Raw genomic sequence first — 25,318 nt, 5'->3', positions numbered from 1 at the left:
TAAAATAATTACTACTTACTCATTGCAAATATGAAAATGTCACCTATTTTTCTTTTCTTTGTAAAATGCACAAAATAGATTCCCAGTTGTATGAAATTTGTGTCATGATACTTCTTTCAGTCAAGGATTCTTGGCTTTCAAAATTCTGTTCTTAGGACTTTGAGTAATTATTTTAAGTGTTTTAATTGCCTCATTTTCCAAGGTACACATATTCAGAATTCTTTGTGTATAACTAATGCTGTTACCATAAAAATCGGCAAGCCTTCGCCGACATAGACAGCCTGAGTCTCTGCAGCTTGTCCCAGCCTGGGCAGTAGCCCCGGGCGCGTGTCCGTGCAGCGTGCGGGCCTCTTGGCGGCGTCGCATTGACTGTGTGTTAGTACAGGCTGTTCTGTTGGGCCGTCAGCTAATTGTTTAGAATGTAAATGAAACTGTTGATGGATCTGGTGACTGATGGCTTAAATTCCAATTAATCAATTGCTTCATCAGTTTCTTAATTCAGATCAAATATCTCTTGAATGCACACAATTCTTTTAGTGGTATTAACAGAAATTAATGCTTGAGAACTAATTTTCATCAATCTCTTATAAATGCCAATATCTTTTTCACATGTTTCCTAAGTGATGGCATTATAGTTTAAGTGTTTGGGACATATTACAATAGTTCAGCTGTCACTCGTTAGTAGGGTGAGGGGTAGGTGAATGACACTGTACTCATCCACACGCTCTCCGGTACCATTCATCTTGCCACCAGCTTAAAAATTTCATGCAGAGTCATTAAGTCATATAAATGATTTAGAAATTAAGTTTGATGGCAAACGATCTGGGATTATACATGCAAAGTCAGTGTCTATTTTTCTCTTGTTGGGCGTATAGTGTGGCCCATTTCTTTCAGAGCTGTTGGATTCGTGAGCTGCTGCAGGCAGTCTGCTAATATTACAGGCTGACTTATTACGGTATATGACAGACTCTGAGTCTGTCTCGCAGCGTCCCATCAGTTACTTTATCACCACTTGAGGCAGCTCTCCTGCGGGACACACACACTAGTTGATCTTAATTTGATTGTCATTAAATCTGTCCTTTCCTGTCAACTCTTGTCAATTATACAAAATACAATCAAGTATTCATAAGTCTGCAATAGGATATAAGCAGACCGATTTAATAATTCATTTCTGCTGAGCCCTCACCGGCACTGGCTGTAACCAGTGCTCACTGTGAAATTATTTGATGCAGTTCGTGTAAGACAAGTCACGTCGCTCATACTTCTGGTTTTGCTACAGTTCCTTCTCTCTTCTTAAATCATATCGGTTACTGTGAAGTTAGTAATGTTAAATGTAGTTGGAGATAAATTATGTCAATTTCCCATGAATTTTTAAAATAGCATGTAATTGTTTAACATGAAGCAGTCCTTTTACTTTATAGAATGGCAACTGTATTGTTTCCAGTGTTTAACAAGTTTACAGAAATCTAGATAAGAGAAGCTTTCACTTTTAGAAACACAAAATGTTTGAAATTTAAGCCTGTAGAGATTCTCACCTTTTCTTATTTTATACATTAGAAAGCAAACCTAGAGCGGAGCAGCTGGCATTCATGTTGCAAAGTGTGTGTCGGAGAGAATCTAGAATGCAGTCCTTTGAAGCTGCTTGTATGTTTTACATCAAAACATACACACGCGTGTACGCGTGTATAAATATGCATTCATTCAGGTCATGGTCTCACAGCTGTGTCTTCAGTTGAGAAACTAGACGATTGGAACACCTTTCCCGAGGTCTGTCCGGTAGGCCTTAGAAAGGTGAGTCGCTTCGGTGAGTCTGCTTGGTTCATTTTGGCAGTAGGAATGCCCACACGTGGGCTGGTTAAAAGGGTGACAGTACAGTGGGGCGCATTTTTGGTCCTGATGTGCTGGTGGTCGTGATCAGTTGAGAGTACCTTGGCTGACAGAGGAAAGGATTGGTAGCTTTGCAGCATAAGGGGACAAGAGGACACCCACGGGGTGCAGGAGGCATTGCTTCTGGGGCTCAAAGGGACCTGAGCTCGTATGGGGGTGGGTAGGCATGGACCTGTTTTGGTTTTAGGGCGGTGTGTGAAGGGTGTTCTGGACTAAGCTGTGTCAGGATACATTCTTCTGTAGCTGCTGTAACTATTTCCCCAAGTTTGCGAAAGAGATAGCTCAATAATCAAGTTCCCCGTTCACTGGCAGCTAATAGATTTTCCTCTAAATTGGACAACACATCTCCAAAGCCAGTTTATTTTTCTACTGTGCAGATGGAAAACTTGGTCAGGTGCAGTGACTGACAGGGAGCATCCCAGAGTTCTAGAGCTAGTACCCAGCCCTGGGGACAGCTGGCCAGATGGCTCCAGGCTGTGATGGCCTGTTACTCACCTTCAGCCCTGGGCACAGCTGGCCAGGTGGCTCCGGGCTGTGATGGCCTGTTACTCACAGGAGGGTGTTGAACAGGGTTCTTGGCTTAACCGCATTAGATGCCAGTGCCCCCCCCCCCCACACACACACACACGGTTGAAAACCAGCGTTTCCAGGAGTTTTCATGTATCTCCTGGAGCATGAGTAGAATCACCCCTGACTGAAAACCACCAGAGGACTTTTATTTTCATTGAAGAGAATCCCTGAGGTAAAGGTCAAATCTCCAGTTACGTGTCTTTTGAGAGAAACTGTTTTAATACTCTTCAGAGACCTTCTTTCTCAGTAAGAAAGAAGGGTTGGTTCTGTGCCATTGGACTCCGATGGACCTCATCGCTGTGTGAAGGAAACTCCTGCTCCAGCCAGTGCATCCACGAAGGCAGGCCGGCCCCCTTCCCTGCCGTCCCCAGGCCAAAGCCAGGACTTCACCTTGGGAGGAGTGCCCACCTGACTCATTTCCCCTCCGCTGCCCAGCCCCTACTCAGGAGAGAGCTTTGCCCACGGTACCAGCCAGGGTCCTGGGGCCCCAGCCAGTGTCTCCACCAGCTAGCTTGTAGAGCGCAAGAGGCTAGCACAGCCCCTCCTCTCTCCAGCACCCAGTTATAAGTGAGGTGTCACTCTGATAAAGCTGGCTGCTGTCCCACACCCAGCCCCAAGGTCCTGCAGCTTTTGCTGGGACCAAAGCTTGCCGCAGATGCCTACGCACATTGCTGCAAACAGTGGAGAGCTTGGTGGCTAGCAGTTCAAAAGGAGGCGAAGGAGGGTCCATGAGACACCCCAACAAGGAACGTAGCAGCCCAGCCAGAGCCCAGAAAAGGGTGGAACGGGGCCCCATGGGCTCTCCTTGGCATGGGGTGTGCTGGGCTCCTCGGCTTGGGCCCCAGGGTGGGAGTCAGGGCCCGCTGGGGAGGCTGCTCCGGGACACGCAGGCCCCTCAGCCACCAGAGCCTTGCTGGCATGCTTTCTGGTGTCACTGGTCTACAGGATTGTCCACGTGCCCACGGCTGAGGTCTCACCAGTGGACAGAGAGAACCTCCAGCCGTCATCCTTGACTGAGCTTCCAGCCTGAGAGAGGAGCCTCCCACCACGCATCCAGTCTGGGCCACCAAGCAAGTTCAAGTTCAAGCACCTCCTTTGACCACTGAGAGGTGTGTGTGGAGCCAGGAGCAACCCCTGGGAAGCGAGGAGAATCTGAGCAGGGGCCTCTGGGGTACACACTGTCGGGGAAATAAACTCCCAGAACTCGGTCAGCCAGGTCACTGCAAGGTCAACAGATGACAGACAGCGACCAGCACACAGATGAAGCTGCTGGTGTGACAGATAAAGTGTGATAGGCAGTGAGCTGCGGCCAGTTCCCAGCTGGTGGCACTGCAGGGGTCTGGGGTGGGCCTGGTGATGGCGCTGACCCTGCACTCCTGGTGGCACTTCAGGGCACTGCTACCTGTGTCTTGTCTTATAGGACATCAGATGTTGTGTAGGCCGGCACTGGCCCTTAGATGCCCTGTGAATGCTGGGAACCTTTCCTGAGGAGAAAGGGCCACGTTCTATTGCGCGTGGATCTATATGTATATGCATTCCGCTTCGTACACTTTCTGATCCAGAGTAGAGGCCATAACTATTAATAATTCTTCCTTAATTTGCAGGCTTATGTTAGTTTCTGTGGAAGGTATTTTCTAAATGAGTGATGCCCTGGAGAAGTGTCCTCTGTGAAGTCCCCTCCACGTCCCAGACTTGTTCTCCCTGTCTGTTTAGCCCAGTCCTGCGCCTCCTCCTGCCCGGCACCTGTTAGTCTCTTTTATTGTGCTCTGGACCTTGAGGTTCGGAAGGATCCCAGTCATGGCAGAAAAGACCGTTCTGCTGACAGCGAGCACGGCTGACCCCTGAGCATTGCAGGTGCTGGGCCGCTGACCGCCTGCACACTTGAAAATCATGTAGAGCTTACAGACCATCTACAGACATTTCCTGGCCATGGTTTGAAAGTGCCATTGTGCTTCCCTCAGGACACTTTCTAGGCTGGTTGTGTGGTCGTGGGTCTGCTCTCATTCACCTGTACCTGTGCTGTAGCCATTTTCTGGCAGTACCCCTCGGGCTTTTGCAGCAGCGCTTCTCCACGCATTTCCAGGACAGGACCTCTAGTGTGCTTCAGATGGTCCCGGGTATGTTGTTTCAGAACTCAGGCTGGGCTTCTTGCGCGATCAACCCCATGCTGTGCTTCTCCCAGAACTTCTTTTTCCCTCTTATTTTTATTTAGTTATCTATCTTTCTGTATTAGACTGTGGACTTAGCAAGATCCGTAGGAATCTTATACCTGGAATCATGTTTCTGGTCTAGTGGGTGTTTAGTGAGTGTTGGTACCCAGTAGGGTACGTGTACGCCTGCGTTAAGAAAAGCTCGGCCGTGCTGTGTGAGTTCACGGAGACATTGGCGGGGTTGCTTTTTCTCCCTGAACATGTCTAGACATTTCCTGTAAAATCTTCATCATCCTCATTTACTATTTTAAAGATAAAAGTACACCTGCTTTCCTTAAACTTATCATTTACAACCTCTCCCACCACTGTTCAGTTTTATCTGTTTGTTTTGATAGTAATCTCTTATAGTATTATTTTACTCATTTAAAATTGTTTTTACCATTTAACTGTTAAATAACCATGTTATGTCAGCTGCTTTGTGGATACGTGATCTTGAATAGATCCATTAGATATAAAAAAACATAACCAATATCATTTCTGTGGGAAGAACCCACCATTCGAAGTTCAGGTGCTGCCCTTACTAGATGCCTGCAGCTGGTAGGCAGTTGTGAACTTGGTGAGGTTGTTCACCTATTTCCTGTCTATGGTAATCTTCGGATTTCTGTGTCTGCGTATAAAGTTAAAACCCGTTTCAGCACTGATCAAGAACTGTTTCAAAGTAGTGTAAAACCTTGTGTTGAATGTGTGTGGCTGTGGCGGTCATTGTTGAAAGCTGACCTGGCACAAGGCCATGTTTTCTGGGTAAAAGGGAAAAGGCCACGAGCTGGTTATTGATGAAATGAGCTGCACAAGTGGGCGGTCGTCCGGCAGAAGCTGCGTTAGCGTCTGCACCTGCGTGGGCGCGCCAAGCCTGCAGGGGCTGGGAGTCCTACAGGAGGGTGATGGATAGGCGCCAGGCCCGGTATCCCGGAGGGCAGCCCGGAAATACGCGTGTGAGAAAGTACAAGGGAAGTCGTCTCCGCTCAGCAGGTGTTCCAGCTAACTGCGTCTCTCTAGTGCAATTCTGGGTTTTGCAGTGTTTCTTTTTATTACAAAGAACGAATATTTGTGTAATGCTTTTGATTGATATTTTCTGTGTGAATATGTTTAAAACTTAAGATTTTGTACTATTTTTTAGAGCACTTTAAGTTTACAAAATCATGAGAAGGAGGCAGATGTCCCACCCACTTCCTGCTCTCACGCAGCACATCTTCCCTCATTATCAGCGTCCCCATCAGACTGGAACATCAGTTACAGTGGATGGACCTGCCCCCATGCGCCATGATACCCCACAGCCCATGGTTTCTACTAGGGTCACTCTGGCGTTGTACATTCCGTAGGTTTGGGCAGATGGATAACGACCGATGTCCACCATCATAGTGCCACACAGAGTGGTGTCACTGCCCTAAACTCCTCTGCGCTCTTCCTGTTTATCCACTGCATCCCTGGAAACCACTCGGGCTTGTCTCCATGGTTTTGTCTTTTCCAGAATGTCATATAGTTGAAATCACACAGTGTGTAGCTTTTCAGTTGGCTTAGTGATGTGCATTAACGTTTCCTCCATGTCTTTCCATGGCTTGATGGCGCACTTCTTTTTAGTGCTGAATAATTCTGCATTGCATGGACCACAGTTGATGCATATATGTACTGAAGGACGTGTTGGTTGCTAGTAAGTTTTGGCGATTGAGTAAAGCCAGTATAACTTCTGTGTGCAGGAGATGTTGCGGACATAAGTTCCCAGCTCCTTTGGGTAAGTGCTAAGGAGCATGATCGTTGGGTCATATGGGGAGAATGTTAGTTTTGTGAGAAACCACCCAGCAGTCTCTAAGGTAGTGGCACCGGCTGCATCCCCTCAGCAGTGACTGAGAGTTCCTGTGGCTCCACGTCCTCATCAGCACTGGGTGTCATCTGTTCTGGGTTAGACGTGTAGATTCTCATAGGCGTGCGGTGGTGACTCCTTATTGATTGAACTTGCATTTCCCTGAGGACATATGACGTGGCGCCTCCTTCACATTCTTACTTGGCCTCTGTGTATCTTGTTCAGGTCTTTGGCTCATTTTTTATGTGCTGTTTTCTTCCTGAATTTTAAGAGTTCTTCGTGTATTTTTTATTACAGTCCTTTCTCAGATGTGTCTTTTGCAAATATTTTCCCTCAGTCTGTGCCTTGTCTTCTCATTCTCCTGATACTGTCTTTCACAAAGCAGACATTTTTAATTTTAAGGAGGTCCAATTCATTGATTCTTTTTTCATGGACCATGTCTTTGTTGTTGTATCTAAAAAGTCATCTGCATACCCAAGGTCACCTAGCTTTCCTCTTGTGTTACCTTCTAGGAGTTCTGTGGCTTTTACACTTTGGTTTGTGAGTTAATTTTGTGGAGGTCTGTGTAATAAGCTCTGTGTGTAGTTTCACGTTTTTGTGCATGGATGTCCCGTTGTCCCAGAACCGTTCATTGAGGAGAGTTTCTTTGCTCCGTTGTATTGAGTTTTCATCTTTGTTGCAGTTGACTATATTTGTGTCGGTCTATTTCTGGATTCTTTATTCTGTTCCATTGATCTATTTGTCTGTTCTTACACCAACACCACACTGTCTTGATTACTGTAGCTGTAAGTCTTTTCTTAAGGTTAGTGAAGGGTTTCCTTTTTGAAATTCATGTATTTTTGTTACTATGTAACAAAAAATACACATAAATACACATAAAATAAAAATTTAACGTCTTAACCATTTTAAGTGTACAGTTCAGTGGTATTGAATACATTCACATTGTTTTGCAATCATTGGCACCATCATCTCCAGAACTTTTTATTCTTACAGAACAGAAACTCTATACCCATTAAAAAATAACTCCTTACTCTCCCCTCTTCCCAGCAACCACCATTCTACTTTTTGTCCTTATGATTTTGACTATTCTAATAACCTCATGTAAGTGGAATTATACAGTATTTCACTTTTTATGGCTGGCTTATTTCACTTAGCATAATGTCTTTGAAGTTCATTCATGGTGTAGTATATTACAAAATTTCCTTCCTTTCTAAGGCTGAATAATACTCCATTGTGTGTATATACCACATTTTTTTATCCATTCATCTATCAATGGACACTTGGGTTGTTTCCAGGTTTTGGCTGTTGTGAATACTGCTATGATCATGGGGGTACAGACAGCTCTTTGAGACTCTGCTTTCACTTCTTTTGGGGATATGCCCAGAAGTGGAATTAATTGCTAGGTTATATGGTAATTTTTTTTTTTTTTTTTTTTTTTTTTTTGAGAAACCGCCATAGTGTTTTGTGTGGAATATCTTTCTCCATCCTTTCACTTTCAACATGTCTGGATCTAAAGTCAGCCTCTTATAGACAACCTGTGTTTGGATCATGTTTTTATCCTTTTGGCCGATCTCTTTCCTTGACTAAGAGTTTAACCCATTTACATTTAAAGTAATTACTGATAAGGAACAACTTCTTTCATTGTGCAGTTTGTTTTTCATTTGCCTAAGCCTTTTTGTCCCTCATTGTTGCATTATTATCTTTTTTAGCTGATATTTTGTCGTGAAATATTTAACTTCCTTTCTCATTTCCTTTTGTGTACACTCTATAGCTGTTTTCTTTGTGGTTGCCGTGGGAATTACATTTAATATCCTAAAGTTGTAACACCCTGATTTGAATTTATACCAGCTTAAGATCAATAAGAAACTCTGCTCCTTTATAGCTCCATCCCCACACCTTTTGGTTGTTGATGTCACAAATTTACATCTTGATACATTGTGATCCCCAGAAAATAAACTAATTATTTTTAATTCATTAGCCTTTTAAATGATGTAGAAGACAAGATTTAGAGACAAACTAAAGTTGCAGTAATTCTTGATTTTAGACTAATAATTGTTTTTTTCTAAGGAAGATGCAGTTGTTTAGAAGGTATTCACCTTGTCACTTCACCCAGGTATACACATGCTTGTGTGGCTTTTTGTAACTGTTTTATTTTACAATTAAATGTTTTTAAAACCTCCGAGGTCACTAAATTCGATTTGTGATTAAACTGCTAATTTGTTACCTTGTTTTATATGCTTCCTTTTATTTGGGGGAATTGCTTTTTTAAAGTTGGATGTAATTTCTCTTTTTAATTATGTAAAACATGATTTCAAAGCAAACAGTAAAACATAGAACGTATTTAGAAAGTTGCAGCTTCCGTTCCAGCCCCTCCCCATTCGCTTCCCCCTCTTGGTGTTACCCCTACGTGTGCCCACTCACACTCTCTTCCCCCCCCACCCTTGATCTTGAATAGAAGCTGTATTCTCTGCAGTGTTTTGCATCTTGTTTTCTTCCTGTAAGAACACATAGCCGAGAGATCTTTCATTGAATACGGAGGTCTTTCTCATTTCTCGCTTTCTTTTTTTTTTTTTTACTTCTACATGTGCCCCCTTCAGTCAGTTGGTTTTTCTCATCATGTTCCCAGCTCTTTATTATAAATAATGTTGCATGTTTGTCTTCTGTATATGGCATTCTATACATATAAAACATGATATTCTACCTTAGGGTAGATTGTGAGAAGTGCTGTGATAGCATGGCCAAAGGGTAAATGGAGTTTTGAAATTTATATTTTTTCATGTTAAGATTTAGGGTTATCAGTACGTAGCAGGGTTTTAGCATTTTGGCTGTGCTTTTATTACTGAATGTGTGTTTTATGATGTACGTCAGATATTTTATTGGCAAAGTTATATCACATTCTTGGATATTTTTGAGTATTTACTTACTGTTTTGTTATCAAACATGAATTAAAGGTAGAAATGATCAGTGTAGTCTTTCTAAAATGAAGCACAATTCATATTAAACCCTAATAGGCAAGGACACTACATAGGAGGTAAGTGATTAAGTAGTTCATGACTGTATCTTTTCAAAATGAGCAAACTCATTTTGTGAATTAAATAAAGGCTTTAAGGATTTTTGTTGATGGGAATCTCTAGATAAATCATTTCTGAATCCCACTGTGCCATGGAATTCTTGTTTTTAAGTCCTGTAACTCAGAAATTTTTCTTCTTTAATTCCAAGGTTCATGTTTTATTCGAACTGATCAACTAGATGGTGAAACCGACTGGAAGCTGAAAGTGGCGGTGAGCTGCACACAGAGGCTGCCAGCTTTGGGGGTGAGCATCATAATTACTGCACCCGGTTATTTTTAGTGGTCGTTTCTGTGTAGTAAGGACGGTTCTGTTTATATCAATTAACTTATTTAATGCATTGATGATTTTAAAAGATAATTTCTTCATTATCAATGAAGAATCATTGACAATTATGCCAAAGTAATTTCTGTGGTGTCTTAGCACATTCTAATATAATACTGTGGTAACTCTGGAAATCAGATTGTCCCCCAATGGTGGAACAACTTGAGACTCTATAATAACGATGGCAGTAGAGTGAAACTCCTGGAATCCTGCAGCTCATATGTGTGGATATCAAACTATGAAACCAGATATGGCAAACCTGTACTCCATTGTTCATTCTCCCCTCCTTAGGCACACAAGTATTTTCCATTGCCTATTTTATGTCGGTACGTCTTGTAGTCTCCATCAGTCCCTAGCTCAGAAGGCACTGCTGACAGTTGCCCAGACTGCTGTTCTGGATCAGTTGCTCAGTCAAAGCCAGGGAGCACAGCACGCCAGTCAGATGACCTTTTCCGTGGGCTGCTAATTCTCAGCGTTCTGTGATGGTTTCTTTAAACTCTGTGGGGAATTATGTATAATTTCTATGGTCTGGGTTAGTTCTGTTTGATAGAAGGCAGATTCTACGGGACCCGCTGATGAAAGCAACAGAGAAGTGGGTGTTGGCATTGAGTCTTGTACACCAACCACCTGACCTTCTCCCCTTCTCAGTGAGTGGGAACAACTGGGTGCGTAGGGAGTCGTTAGGTGACAAGTCGGGGCAGCGCTTTATTCGTGTCATTTTGTAGGTGTGTATGTATATCTCGTTTGGTTTGCTTTTTTGTGATGTCTGATAATGCCAGACATTATCTCATGTGCTTCGGTGCTATCTGTGTGTCCTCTTTGGGGAAATGTCTGTTCCTGTCTCTAATGGCTTCTGTGTAATTCCCTAGAATGTTCTTTCTAGTCGGTCATGTCATGTGCAGAGAAGACAGGTATCTCCCTTATTCCAGTCTGTATCTCAGCCTTCTCTTTCTCCAACTTGCAGTATTACCAGGCAGAGATGGCTGATGCTGCGTTGAACAGAAGTGGAGAAACCATTCATCCTTGTCTTTTCCAGTCTTGGGGAACAGTCAGCCTTTTAGCATCGTATGTGATGACAGCTGTAGGTTTCTCCTCGGTTCCCCTTCTCAGGGTGAGGAAAGGCTTTCCATTCCTAGTTTGCTACAAGGTTTAGCGGAAATGGGTATTGGATTTGTCAAAGACTTTTCTGTTTCTGTTGGGGCGATCATACGTTTTTCTCTGTCATCTATTAATCTGATGATTTATATGGGCTGGGGTCACCAAACCCCATTTGGTCCTGCTCAGTGTCCTTTTCATGTATTGCAGGATTCGACTGGCTGATATTTTGTGAAGCATTTTTTGTGCATATGCTCATGAGGGATATTTGTCTGTATTGCATTTGTTACAATGTCTTTGGTTTGATATCTAAGGGTATGCTGGCCTCAGTAAATGAGATGGGAAGTCTTTTCACCTCCTGCATTTATTTTGAAGTATTTGGTACAAGAGTGGTGTTGTTTCTTTTTTAAATAAATTGAACAAATTCACCCTTGAAACTATCTGGGCCAGGAGTTCACTTTGTGGGAAATTGTTTAATTGTCAGTTAACTTTCTGAGTTAGATAACAGTTAATCAAATTTTCTGTTCGTTGGAAATTTGTGTTTTTCTTTTTCTTTTTTTTTAATTTATTGGGGGTGACAATTGCCAGCAAAACCACATAGATTTCAGGTGTACAATCCTGCAGTACATCATCCATAAATCCCATTGTGTGTTCACCACCAAGAGTCAGTTCTCCTTCCATCACCATATATTTGATCCCCCTTACCCTCTGGTAACCACTAAACTATTGTCTATGTCTATGAGTTTCTGTTTCTCATTTGTTTGTCTTGTTCTTTTGTTGTTTTTGGTTTATATACCACATATCAGTGAAATCACATGATTCGCTGCTTTTCCGTCTGACTTATTTCGCTCAGCATTACACTCTCAAGATCCATCCATGTTGTCACAAATGTTCCTATTTCATCTTTTCTTACCGCCGAATCGTATTCCGTGGTGTATATATACCACAACTTCTTTATCCATTCATCTATCGAAGGACATTTTGGTTCTTTCCATGTCTTGGCCACTGTAAACAAAGCTGCAATGAACATTGGAGCACACGTGTCTTTATGCATGAATGTTTTCAGATTTTTTGGGTAGATACCCAGGAGAGGGATTGCTGGGTCATATGGCAATTCTATTCGTAATTTTTTGAGGAACTTCCACACTGCCTTCCATAACGGCTGCACCAGTCTGCATTCCCACCAACAGTGTATGAGGGTTCCTTTTTCTCCACAGCCTCTCCAACACTGGTTACTATTTGTCTTGTTGATGATAGCCGTTCTAACTGGGGTGAGGTGACATCTCATTGTGGTTTTTATTTGCAGGAAATTTGTGTTTTTCCATGAATTTACCCATTTCATATAAGTTGCCAAATTTAATAGCATAAAATTCATAATATTTGATTATTTTTTTGTGGTTGTAGGTCTCCTTTTTCATTCTCAATATTGGTAGTTTACATCTCTTTTCTTCTTGGTCAGTCTAGCCAGAGGTGCATCAATTTTAGTGATCATTTCCAAGAGCTTGCGTTTGGGTTCATTGATTACCATCTGTGCGTTTTCTGTGTCACTGACGCCTGTTGTGATCTTCAGCTCCTTCATTCTACTTGTTTTGTTTCTGATTTTCTTTTCTTGCTTAACTTCTTAAAGGAGAAGTTAGACTCTTGATTTTATACTTGACTCTCTTTTGTTACAAGCTTTTAGAGCTATAGATCTCCTAAGCATTACCTAGCCTGTATCACACAAATTTTTATATACTGTTAAAAATGTTTTCTGATTCCTTTATGATTTCTTCTTTCACCCCTCATTTACTTGGAAATTTATATTGTTTATTTACCAAATAGTTGGGGATTTTCCTGATGTCTTTTATAATTTATTTGTTATTTCTTTCTGTTATGTTCACAGAGTGTATTCAGTTCTTTCCTACGTATCGACTTATGATTTGGCCCTGCACGTGGTCTCTCTGAGCCAGTGTTTTGTGTGTGCTCAGAAAATTTTTTTCATGTGCTGTCACCTTATTACTTAAGACATGTAGCTTACACTTCTCGTACTGTTTGTTCAAACGAATGAGTCTTTATCATGAAACGTTCTTGCAGCCTGTTGACTTCTGATGTAATTTGAGGCAGTTGTTGGGTTAGGGCTCCTAGTGCTTGGTTGCATATTTCCTCCTCCTCTGTGTCCTTTTTCTTTTCTCTAGCAAGCATCCTCAAGTGATCAATCTCTCCAGGATGAAAAGGGGAGGTAAAGATCATGAATCCTAAAGGACTGGGAGGATTTCTCTTGGCTGTCATGCTTGGATGGTGGCCCCACCTCTGAGTCTTTCCCTCTGAGCGTCACTTCCAAGAATTCTTGAGTCTGGACTGGACACCTGGAAGCACTTGCACTCAATAATCAGTGGCACTAGGTAGTTTTGCTAAGAGGAGTAGAAAAGAAAGTGTGGCGTTAAGCCACTCTATCAGAGAGAATTTGTTGGACATCAAAGCCCAACACAAAGCAGACAAACAAGTGCCTGTAGCGTATGCTTGAACGGGTACAGAATTCTGGGAAAGTGGAGCCCAAAATGGTGAGGGTGCCCTGCTCGGAAGAGGGGTGATAGAGATGTTCCATAGATTGATGTGGCAATGGGCATATACACGTATTCAAATGCATAAAATTGTACACTTTAAACAGACACCGTTTATTGCACGTAAATTATGTCTTAAGAAAGTAGTGAAAATGACACTGTTATGATCTACGAGGTGCAATCAAACAATACGGTGAATGTTTAACCTTTTTGCTATAGGGTTCGTCTATAGTCAAACAATATTTCCATGCCGCTGCTTGTGGCATTTGACTTTACCCCACGAGCTCAGTGTTCCAGAAAGGAAGTATAGGAAAGCAGATGTACATTTTTCTATATTTCTGTGTTTTTCAAGAATGAATAACAATAGGAAATTTTTATACTTTAATCATTTCTTTTAATAAAATGTAGCACCTTAACTATATTTACTTAAAATATAAATACTGTAATTATATTCTGTGGATTTCTCACACATTTTGGAGAATAAACTTGAAATCACTTAACACAGTGAAAAGGTTTTAACTAAAAAAAATTTATTACAGTAAAAGACACATTGCCGTTAATCCCTCTAAAAATACTCCTGTTCTCTTTGAACACACTTATCCCATTGCTCTTGCCACTTTCTGAAGCAGTTCAGGAAATGCTCTTTCGTGAGTATCTTTAGTTGTGCTGTTGTGGCTGCTTCGATATTCTGAATCATTTTGACTTAGGGGAAGAGCCAGAAGTCACATGGTGACAGATCCAGTGAATAAGGTGGATGGGGACACACCGTAATGTTTTTATTTAACAGAAATTGCCTTACTGGGAGCTATGTGTGACATGGAGCATTGTCATGATGGAGGGTGATTTGCGGCACACTTTAAAATACACCTTCTCTCAATGGTAGCTCACACCCAACTGACTGCACCAAACAAGTTGAAACTTGTCACACACTGTTACTAAGGTTTCATGCACCACTTCCCTATTGAAGATCCCTACCTTTCCTTTGGATGGCACTCGGCAGCAGTATTTACTGGATTTCGTGATCACAACGGATATACAGCAATTTCTGTCCAATAAAAACATTAGGGTGTGTCCTCACCCATCTTATTCACTGGACCTGGCACTGAGCGACTTCTGGCTCTTTCCCAAAGTCAAAATGACCATGAAGGGTAAACGTTTTGAATCGATTCAGGACATGGAGGCAGCCACAACAGCGCAACTAAAGACACTCACAAAAGAGGACTTCTAACACTGCTTCAGAAAGTGGCAAGAATGATGGGATACGTGTGTTTGAAGCAAGCGGGAGTATTTTGAGGGGGATTAATGGCAATGTGTCTTTTACAGTAATAAATTTTTTTAAATTTAAACATTCGCTGTATTTTTTTATCACACCGCATATATTTTTGAATATTCTTGTGATCACAGGAAGTGATCTTTTATCATATAGTATTATAAGGATTTTTTTTCATTTTTATTAGTGACACAGATGTATAAATTTCAAAATATTTACAAAGTTATAGTGCACAATTCAAATAATCCTAGTGTACAATTGAAATAATCCTAATTAAAAAATTTTATGGTTGATACTCTTTGATATGGTGTGTGATTAAGCATTTGGATTAAGTAATTGTGTGGTAAATGAAACAGTTTTAAATTTTGATGTGACCATGAAAGCAAAAAGCCGCATATTCTAGAAAAAGGAATTTTAACTGAATTCCTGGTTCATCAATCAAATTAAATTTGTAGCTTCATATAATGTGGCATATTATGTATATATTTCTTTTCATAGAAAAGAAAGCTCTAATTTCATTGTGGATACAGCAAAGCAATTTGGTTTCTCATTTAATAGCTTACGTTGCCCATAACTGTCACTCATTTTGACTTTTCTGTCTGTAATGTAATGGATTTGGGGAATATTTGGTGTCATCCTCTGTTTTTCACTTCAGCAGATGAGCAGTGTGTCTATTGTGACACCAGGAATAAATAACCTTACAAACCTTAGAGCTTTTCTTAAAGAACAGAGGACACCATCAAGAGTAACCTCTGCGTCCTGTTGTTCTCAGAGCACCTGATGTGATCAGAGAATTAGCGTTTCCCCAGCCTGGAATAATGGGGGCACTGCAGCTCCTGTCTCAGCAGGCTCGCTCCTCGTCGCTGCAGTCGTCCAGAAGGCACCCGTTTCAGGCACTGGAGACATTCGGGAAATCCGTTTCTGCCTTTTGTGATCAGGCAAATGTATTAACAACAATGAGGTCACCGTAATTTTCAATAAATCATGACTTGCTGATTTATTTCAAAAGATCCATAGAGCAGTAAACAATACCATTTACATTTAATTAGTTTTATTGAACGAAAGGCAATTTTATTTGTAATGAACCACATGTTATGATTAAGGATGTATTTTAATGACCTTTAAGTAATGCGAACAAATGTTGCCCTTGACCTAATAGCAGAGGCTTCCCTACATTATTGAAAACTTCAGAATGATTTTTAGATTATCATGAAAAGCTTCAAATGACATTCTCATTATTGTGCCATTTTTCAGTCATTTGATGTCTAATACACCAGATGAAATGCATTTCCCTAGACGTTCAAGAGCATGTGCAAATGAGGACTGTTGTTGGCTTGCTCTTTATTTCCTTGTCTCCAAAGGTAGTCTGTTCTGTGCATGTTTTATTTTTTGAACATTTCTGTGACAGTATAATACTTAAGTGATGACTGATTCTCAAATTTGCCTTACCCTAGGAGTCATTTGGGTGCTTGTTAAACATTCTAGTCGTATTTTCATACGTCTAAAATTATATAGTGTATTTCTTCTTGTGTAAACTAACTTGACCTAATTAACTTGAAAATAACTTTGTATTAGTTAATGTGTAGTCTAAGCCGCAATAGCAGACCCCCTGTGGAAAGCTGGTGTGCTCACCCTTTGTCTCGTGTAGCATCTCTATTTTCTAGAAACACGAAAAGCAATCAAATGTACTTTCCAGGCCCCCTTGAAGGTGTGTGATGAGCTTTCCCAAGTGAAATGAACTCTCAAAGCATTTGTAAGTCCGGAACAAGGACGAGTCATGCTTCTGCCCGTTGGGGGTTCTCTGCGGGCAGGTGCTTCCCGGGATTCTTGCAGTTGCTGTGTGGGCAGCGGCCTCTGCTCCCCACAGTCCCAGCTCCATCCGTGTGTCTTGAAGTCAATAGTTGCAACAATATTTTCCATGGAGGATCATTTTGGTAACATTCTGTGAGTAAATTTTGGAGATTCTATCATAAGCCTCATCCCCTTCTCTCATGTTGGAAGTATCTTATTGCCTATGTTAAATGCCTTTCTGCTCTGAGGTCTAGAATGGTTTCTGCTTCCTGTTTCTATACCTGCCCCTGCCCCGCCAAATCAGAGAGATGTCTTTTCTCCTTCACTCAACATCCCAGAGGTGGGTGGTCCAAGGCTGAGAAGATGGCTCTGTCATCCTTGATGTGTGACTTTCACCTGTCCCAAATGCCTGCTCCCCCTCCGGCCTGGCTGGCAGGAGGGGCAGGGCATGGAGCGTGCTTGCGTCTCACACGTGGCACACATCACTTCTCATCACAGCTCATCGCCAAAGTGAAGCCCATGGTGAGAGTTCGCTGTAAAGGAAGCCGGTGGCTGTATTCTCCACGGGGAGCACGTGCCCATCCAGAGCTCGGATGCTGTGTCCTTACATGGACGGAGCTGGGAAGAGGGGTGGAAACACCCTCCGTCGTCGCACGGCTCCTCATTTGCCTTCTGCTGACTTTCTTTGATCCCTTACCCATCTTAAGGGCCGGTGTACACCGAGACTTTGCAGCCCGTTCTACTCAGGGTTTTTCGGTCCTCAGAACCGGGTGCTCCCTTCAGATTCATTGTTATGATCACCATTTTTATTAGAATCTGTGACTTCACACTAGTTCTTTAAATAACTTTTAAGCAATGTGAAAATGTGTATGCTTCTCACACACCTAGATCAAAGTAGGAAATAAATGAAATGTATGCAGCAAAATAGTAAATGTTTCTTCCAGAAATGAAGGGAGCCATGTCACTTTTAGGCTATTGCCTGTTTTCTGTTAAAGAGTATTATCTTTGAGTGATGACATACGAAGTGTGATCAACAAATACGGTGAATGCTGCTGCCGAGTGCCATCCAATGCAAAGGCAGGATCTTCAGTATGGGAAGCGGCGCTCAAACCTCAGTAACAGTTTGTGATGAGTTTCAACTTGTTTGGTGCAGTCAGTCAGGTGTGAGCTACGGTTGAGAGAAGGTGTGTTTTACAATGTGCCATGAATCATCCTACATCATGACAGTGCTCCATGTCACACATCGCTTCTGGTATGGCAATTTCTGTCAAATATTATAAAAACGTTATGGTGTGGCCTAACCCACCTTATTTACCGGATCTGGCACGGTGCGACTTTTGGCTCTTCCCCAAAGTCAAAATGATTCAGGACATCGAGGCAGCCACAATAGCACAACTAAAGACACTCAGGAAAGAGGACTTCCAGAGCTGCTTCAGAAAGTGGCAAGAACGATGGGATAAGTGTGTTCGAAGCAATGGGGATATTTTGAGGGGGATTAATGGCAAAGTGCCTTTTACTGTAATCATTTTTTTATTAAACATTCACCGTATTTTGTGACCACACCTGTACCACCCACCCATCAGGCCCCCACCCACAGAGGAGATCTGAAAAGGAGGAGGCCTGTGCACAGCGTGGGAGCCCACAGCCTCCTGCCCCCCTTTCTGAAGGGTCATTGGACTCGTGTAGCAGCAACAGGCAAGGGGGAGACCATGCACATTGAGAAACCGAGCCAAGGTGGATGAGGCGTTCCAGGAGTGGGATCTTTAGAGGGTTTTAGGAAATCTGAGAGGGTGTAACACTCAGAACAGAAGCCATGAAAAAAGATCAAGTAGAAAAGGCCTCAGAGAAGGACGTATGATTGCTGACATAAAAACAGTTAAGTAGGACTGGAAACAGGATTGTTCCGCATCCCTCAGAACGGAGGCCAGAGGTGAACACATAAATTCGTGATCACCATTTCTAGCCTGGTCCTTAGTACCTGCCGCCTGTTGTCATTTTGTGTGTGTGTTTTCAATTGCATTGAGGTAAAATTGGCAGTTTTGTACATAATTAAGCTGCACCCTTCCATACACCCGGAAACCATGACCACAGACAACACAGCAAAGTGCCTGTCACTGCCACCCTGTCACCCACTCTTGTGCCTCTTCTCAGTGGCAGTGCTCTCAGACTTCCCCTTCCCTGCATTTCTGCCCTCCCCGCCTTTGTCTCGTCAGATGATCGGCCTTACACAGAAAAAGGATGCTATCAAATGGGAACTCCTTCGGTTTCCTACCAATAAATAAACACCACCAGCCGTGTTGGTACCAGTTCCCCCCTTTTACCTATCATTACAACGAAGAACCGGTACTTCTCTTACCTGTGGATAATTCTCCCATAGCTTTCATCTAATCCTGCTTTTCAGAGACGTCAAGCTGTCACTTACTCCCTGCCCTCTTCCTAGTCTCCCTCCAACCCCCATCCCCGGCCCCGGCCCTCAGGCCTTCAGCCTCCTCTAGTGTCTCATGTGGTCCTTCAGTTCCTGCCTCAGTTTCAGGTCAATTGAATATGTTTGGAATTCTGTTTTACTTTATCTGTTGGCTTTTTAGCTATTCCTCTTTGCTTTTTTTACTAGTTGCTAGAGATTTCAGAATGCATTCAACTGAAAGTCTTGTGAAAAGTTGAAATTGTATCACTCCACATAGCGTGTAAGAACCTTGTCATTGAGTAGATCCGTTTACCCTATGCTGAACGTGTATTGTGCATTTTCGTATGCATATATTTTTACATGCAGTTGTATACTTTCTATATGCATTATGTCTACATATTATAAAGAAAGTAAGTGAAAAAACAGGACTTTTGTTTTCTTTTTGATAGTTGCCATTTTTGTTCTTACCCATTCCTTCCTGAAGGTCTGTGTTTCTATCGGTGCTGCCTCCCTTCAGCCTGAAGAGCTTCTGTTAGCGTTTCTTGTGGTGCGTGTCTGCTAGCGAGTTCCAATTGTCGCTGATCTGAAAATACCTTTGTTTCACCTGTTTTTGTGAAGGATATTTTTGCTGAATATTGAATTCTGGGTTGGCAGGGTTTATTCCCCTCCAGCACTTTAAATATTTGTCTTACTGTCTCCTGCTTCCACTATTTGCAATGAGAAATCAATGTTACAGTGACAGTTGTGCCCTGTATGAGTGTGTCATTTTTCCCTAAGTGTTTTTGAGATGTTTGTTTACCTTCGTTTTTTAGTGGTGTGACTTCAATATTTACATTTTATTCATCTGTCCAGGGCTTTTCTGGGCTCCCTAAATCTGCATTTATCTTGTCAACTAATCTGTTTTCACTCATTGTTTCTTCAAGTAGTTTTTCTTTCCCATTCTCCCTCTCCACTTTTTCCAGGAGCCCAGTTACAATTACATATCCATTCTCAAAATCTTTTTTCTGTGTCCTTCAGATCTGTTACCTCTTGACCTATTTTCAAGTTCACTGATTCTAGTCTCCCATCTGCTGTTAAGCCCAGCAGATACTGTATTTCAGATATTGTATTTTTTTCAATTCTGGAGTTTCCATTTGTTTCTTTTTTCTTAAATATGTTTTCTTTTTCTGTGTTGTCTTTTCCTATATGTTCTTTGGGACAATGTTTTCCTTTGATTCTTTGAGACATTATAATAACTACTTTGAAATTCTCATCTCTTAATTCTGTCTGGTCATCTCAGAATTAGTCATTATTGAATTCTTTCTTAAACAAGGATCTTGAGTTCTTGTTTCTTCGTATGTCTAGAAATTTGGATTGTATCTTCAGCAGTTATTGAAGACACTTGTGGAAACTCTGGATTCTGTTAGGTTCTTCTGAAGACTGTTGTGTTTTTGTTTGGTTTTCACTGGTAGTTAACTTGGCTGAAGTCAGACTCCGAACTCTGTCTTTCCTGCAGCGGGCGCCGCGGAGTCTGGTCAGTTCTTCAGCCGCTCGACATCTGCGCTGTGCATGAGGCTGTTCAGGGTCTGAGTGAGCGCTCACAGCCTCGGGCCCTGCTGAGGCTCTTGTTGCCAGCCTCCCCCCTCCTCTCGCTCAGCTGCTGGGGCTGTCTCAGCCTGACATCGGGTTCTTTGTCTGGAAGGCTGTGATGGTCTGTTTCAGCAGTCCCCGTGCTCAAACTTTTTGCTCCAAGGCAAAAACAACAAAACAGAAAACAAAAACTGTAAAAATGGCACTCTGTGTTGGGGGACTTTCGAGAGCACCCCCAGTTTTGATGATTCCTAGGGGTGGGGGGGGTCTCAGGACTCAGCCACTAGCCTGCTCATGGCCATGAGTTCTCCCAGTGAAGGGACAGAGCACAGGTGGCAAAGGGAGAAGTGCCTGGGCGAATCTGGATGACACTAAGCAGAAGCCCCCCCCCCCCCCGAGCCCTCCAGGGGACTGTACAGGCCTCCTCGGTCCCCCAGCCACAGGTGGTGAGAACACGTGTGAAGTCCTGTCCTGGAGGGATGCCCAGCAGGTGGAGCTGCTTTCACTGGGGTGTCCCAAAGGCAGCAGAAGGAAAGCAGGTGTTTGGCGTAAACCAGGTTGTTTGAATAAACAGTTCAGGTACAGTGAGCCTTTCTTATCCGGGAAGGGTGGGACCCCTCCTGAAATCCATGTCCCCAGAACCCAGCCAGGGACCAGCCTTCTTGCAAGCAGGCTTTCCTAAGCCTCGTGTGTTAACTTTTGCTCACAGGCCACTCCTGGGCCAAGGCATCTTGACAGCAGAAGTAGCAGAATTATTATCATAGGACTGCCCTGCTGTGTGAGACCAGCCTGCACTGTTGGTGTCAGGATGCCCCTTAGGGTCCTGGCTGGAGCCAGGGAAGACAGCGCCCCTTCACCATAAGGTCCATCTGAGAAAACCCAGCTGTCCCCTTTGCATTTCAAGCTGTACTCGCTTGCAGAAGCTCGCACAGGCAGCCGTGGTTTCCTTTGCAGGGGCTGGGGGGAGCGTGCGAACAGATGGAGAGGCAGAGACCACCGAGCCCTTGTCTGCCTGCCCACCTAGGGTCGTGCTTGTTTCTTCTCTGTTGTCACGGTCGTCTGAGCCGTCCCAGCTCCCAGTCTTTTCAGTCACCCCTCCTCCCTTTATCTTGGGAGTGGCCCCTAGCAGCCCATGCCCTCAGGGGACAGCAGCCCTGAGTACCACACTGCCTTTCCTAGGCCTGTGTGGGAGCAAGTGAGGGAAGCGGGCCCAGGCCCATGGTCCTCTGTTGCAAACTCAGCTGATCCAAGTGCCAAATGCAAGGTGACAGCTGTGAGACACCCCTGAGACAGATGGGGCCGTGGAGGGGTCACCATCCTTGTAGTGGCCTCCCATTTGCAGGTTTGCGCAGGGGCCCAGGTTTGGGCTGATAGCAGCTCGATTTCAGATGGCCCACCGGGGCATGGGCCCTTGATGGCAGGTGGTTCTGGTGACCCCAGCGGCCAAGCCAGCGGGCAGTTTTCATAGCTGATCCCTCTGAGGGGTCCGAATTCAGCACCTGTCCCAGGTCCGAGGTGTGTCTGTGAGGCTATCCCTGCACTCAGCTTGGCACAGCTCTTGGCAGACCGTGTCGGGTCCAGCGTAGGGTCCAGACCGTGCCCTGAGAGCTCTGCCTCAGGTGTGGCACCAGCACCACGCCGTATGGGAGAGCAGTCATCATGTCCAGGCGCTGGGGTGATGGGAAGACAACGCGGGTCTCCTACCTGTTTCGAGACGGGAGCCTGCGAGCTGCAGTCGGGTCTGTCATCAGGCAGCCGGCAGCCCGCTGCGCGGTGAGCTTGTGTGGACTGCTTCTCTGCTGGGTGGTTAATTCGCTCTTCTCCTCATTCAGTTTGTTAGTGTTCAGCAGATTGTTCCATGAGACCTGCAGTCAGGTCTCAGAACTTTCCTTAAATTTAGAAGTCTCCTTCTGACTGTCCAGTGAGCACTCGCATGACCTGGGCGCCTGTTGGTAACTTGTAAGTGCTAGTGAGATGGAGGGGTCCTCCTCAAGGGGCGGCTGGAAAGTAGACAGGAGAGGACGCTGCCACCGCCGAACGTGCCACTGCCCCCGTCCTATGCGGTCTGTAGGTGGTGGCATGGAGAGAGCATGGGACACGGATTCTGTAACCTTTCATATGTGGACGCTAATGTCACTAGCTCATTCGAGTGTCAGCCCTTTAGTACAAGTCAGGTTTGTGTAACTTCTGTATTGTGCTCATCCAGCTCCCCGACAGCCAGTTAGAGATGTTTTGTTAAAACAGCTGAAATATCAATAATTAAAAGATTTTTAATATCAGTGATGAAAATCCTAAGAAGCTCAAGTATAAACAGTCCGTCTGTGGACATGATTCACCCAGTATTATTTGGGTGCACATGAGTTGGCTCGGTCTTTTTCCATCCACGTTAGCATTTGCTATCTGGCTACACCAAACCTGCAGCGTATTCCAGAATTCAGATGAGCTTCGTCTCTGCACATGTTGGGGTTTTGTCCACAGTGTCAGATGTAAGCTGATCACTTTGGATGCAAAGTCACCCTTTCCTGGGCTGTCTGGCAGGTAGCCCAGTGAAAACCCTGCATGGGCGACGCTTTTGTCAGAGTCCAGGCAGACAAGGACCTTCTAGTATGTATGTTCTTAGTGACCTCCTGATAAAACTGATTATACATCACTAAAAAAATGGAAGTTTGTTATAAATACGTTGTTTGCTTAATGTCACTTCTGTTATTTTAATAAAACTAAGCTTTCTGGACCAGGGAGCATAACTTTTATAGTGATCTGAAAATTAGGTGCTTAAGGGCTCGTCTGTGGAGTCTTGCGGATTAAAGGTCACACGTGGCCAGTAAACAGGGTCACCTAAAGGGTGTGTGTTGTGTGCTTAAGAACTGCCCTTGGGAAGGTGGCGATGATTCGAGTAGTGACAGCCTTCCCACCCGGCCTCGTACGTGCAGGTCACGGAGAAGCACGCACTGTGTGCATGGCTCCAAGGGAGGCGACAGCTAGAGCAAGTGCAGTGGCTGCTGGGACAAAAACGTGAGCAGAGCGAGGCGTTTGCTACATGCGATGGAAAACTTACACCCCACTGAGACTGAATTCTCTGCTACTCTTACGACTTCTGATACTCACACGCAGCGCCACCTTTAAAACTGGAGTGGGGCAGCGCACGCCATGGGGATTTATCAGCACCTCCCAGCTGCTTTCGACACACACCTGTTAGTAGGTGGCAGTAGTCTGAGAGAATTGAGGAATTACCACATCTCTGCGGAGCTTAAAATGGTTTCTTTTAGTTTCCATCCTAGTTTATGATGTCAGCACACAAAGTAGAAGAAAATCCACCATCTCTTTTGGTAAATAACACATAAGAATATTAATTGGTAACTGAAGAATTTTCGAGAAATGTTGCTTAATTGTAAGTAATTAATGTAGATACTGTGTATTCCAGGACCTCTTTTCTATCAACGCTTATGTTCACGCTCAGAAGCCGCTGCTGGATATCCATAGTTTTGAGGGCACGTTTACCAGGGTGAGTTACATCTTCTGTTAAATACAAATATGTTCCTTGTGTATGTAAGTTAAAAATAGCAAACCTTTCTTTTAAAAGTGCAGTCAAATCAAGAATAAATTGAAATAGAAAATTTGAACTAAAAAGGGAAAACCTAGAAAATGTTTCAAGTTCTTAAATTTTTCTGTATCAGATATCTCCTTGGACACATTCAGTACAGTTTGTTTCTGTTTTTTAGCATATGTACACTTGAGAAAGGCATTACATTGAAGTGATTTAGCTATTTCACTTTTGGCTTTGGATAATAGTTACTGCACTGTGATATCACATCAGTTCTTGATTTTTAGTAACTGGTGAGATGGGCGCGTATGTGGCTGTCCGTGTCCTTGCGTGCGTGTGTGTGTGTGTGTGTGTGTGTGTGTGTGTGTGATCACGGTGTTTGGGCAGCTTCAGGGTCCTTTCCCTCTGACTGACTAATGGGATGGGGAGGCCCAAGTAACTTCTGATTTGAACCACTTATGCTGCTATCGTAAATGCTTTATAATGCTGAAGGGATTTTAGTGTATGACTGTAGTTCACTTTTAATTGCTACAGTTATTTTTTTAAAGATTTCTGTTGGTGCAGTCAACTTTGTTTCAGTCTTGGTCACACACACGGACTGGCGAGCAGTTACAATTTCAGAAAACAGTCACTGAGGAGGTGTCACGTGCCAGATCCTGTGCCGTCTGGGGGTGCAGAGATGACACCTGCGGAGGAGGCGATGCTGCTTTGTCACCGCACCTCCAGCAGCAAACACGCCAGGTGTTTGTGGAAGCAGCAGGGCAGTGTCCTGGCAATAAGTGCTTTGTACCGAGTTCTGGAACAGATAGGATTAATCGTTTTGCATTTCTGCAAAGATGTTTATGAAAAGAAAGCATGTTCTTATTAAAGAATTGAGCATACGGGAGAAGAAATCCTACAGAAAGGCCGCCTGAGTGCAGTGAGTTCCGAGTCACCACCTTAAGCGCTGTTAGCGTTTTGGACCATTACCTGCTTTCTTCCTCTCACACTTCTGCTGCTGACAGTCAGACACGTTTGCTGGACAACGTGTGGACGTGCACTGACGTCGGAGTGAGAGCGAGTGAGGTGTGCCTGAAGAGCCCAAGGCCGCAAGGCTCTGGCCCCTGGGGCGCGTGCGACTGTGTCATCCAGAGGTGTGTGACCGCGTGTGAGGGAATGTCAGACTGTGTGCGGCCGAGCATGTGACGGATTCCATCACTGAGCGTGGGACTGAGTGTGGGAGAGGGTGAGTGTGTGCGACTGTGGGACTGA

General features: G+C 43.7%; 1 protein-coding gene across 11 annotated transcripts in view; it reads left to right on the top strand.

Moving 5' to 3' along the window:
* The window catches only part of ATP9B (ATPase phospholipid transporting 9B (putative)), a 172,869-nt gene that overhangs the window by 46,224 nt on the left and 101,327 nt on the right, over window positions 1–25,318 (top strand). For 9 of the 11 annotated variants that reach the window (XM_019715633.2, XM_074339808.1, XM_074339810.1 and 6 more), the window contains 2 exons: window positions 9,685–9,779; window positions 23,948–24,028. In XM_019715633.2, coding sequence (XP_019571192.2) covers window positions 9,685–9,779; window positions 23,948–24,028 — 176 coding nt within the window. The remainder of the gene's footprint in view (window positions 1–9,684; window positions 9,780–23,947; window positions 24,029–25,318) is intronic. The other 2 variants (XM_074339809.1, XM_019715637.2) reach the window with 1 other exon arrangement.

This window comes from Rhinolophus sinicus, linkage group LG09 (assembly GCF_036562045.2).
Source record: "Rhinolophus sinicus isolate RSC01 linkage group LG09, ASM3656204v1, whole genome shotgun sequence".
In the NCBI taxonomy this organism is placed as follows: Eukaryota; Metazoa; Chordata; class Mammalia; order Chiroptera; family Rhinolophidae; genus Rhinolophus; species Rhinolophus sinicus.
This window is presented reverse-complemented; position numbering and strand designations above follow the sequence as displayed.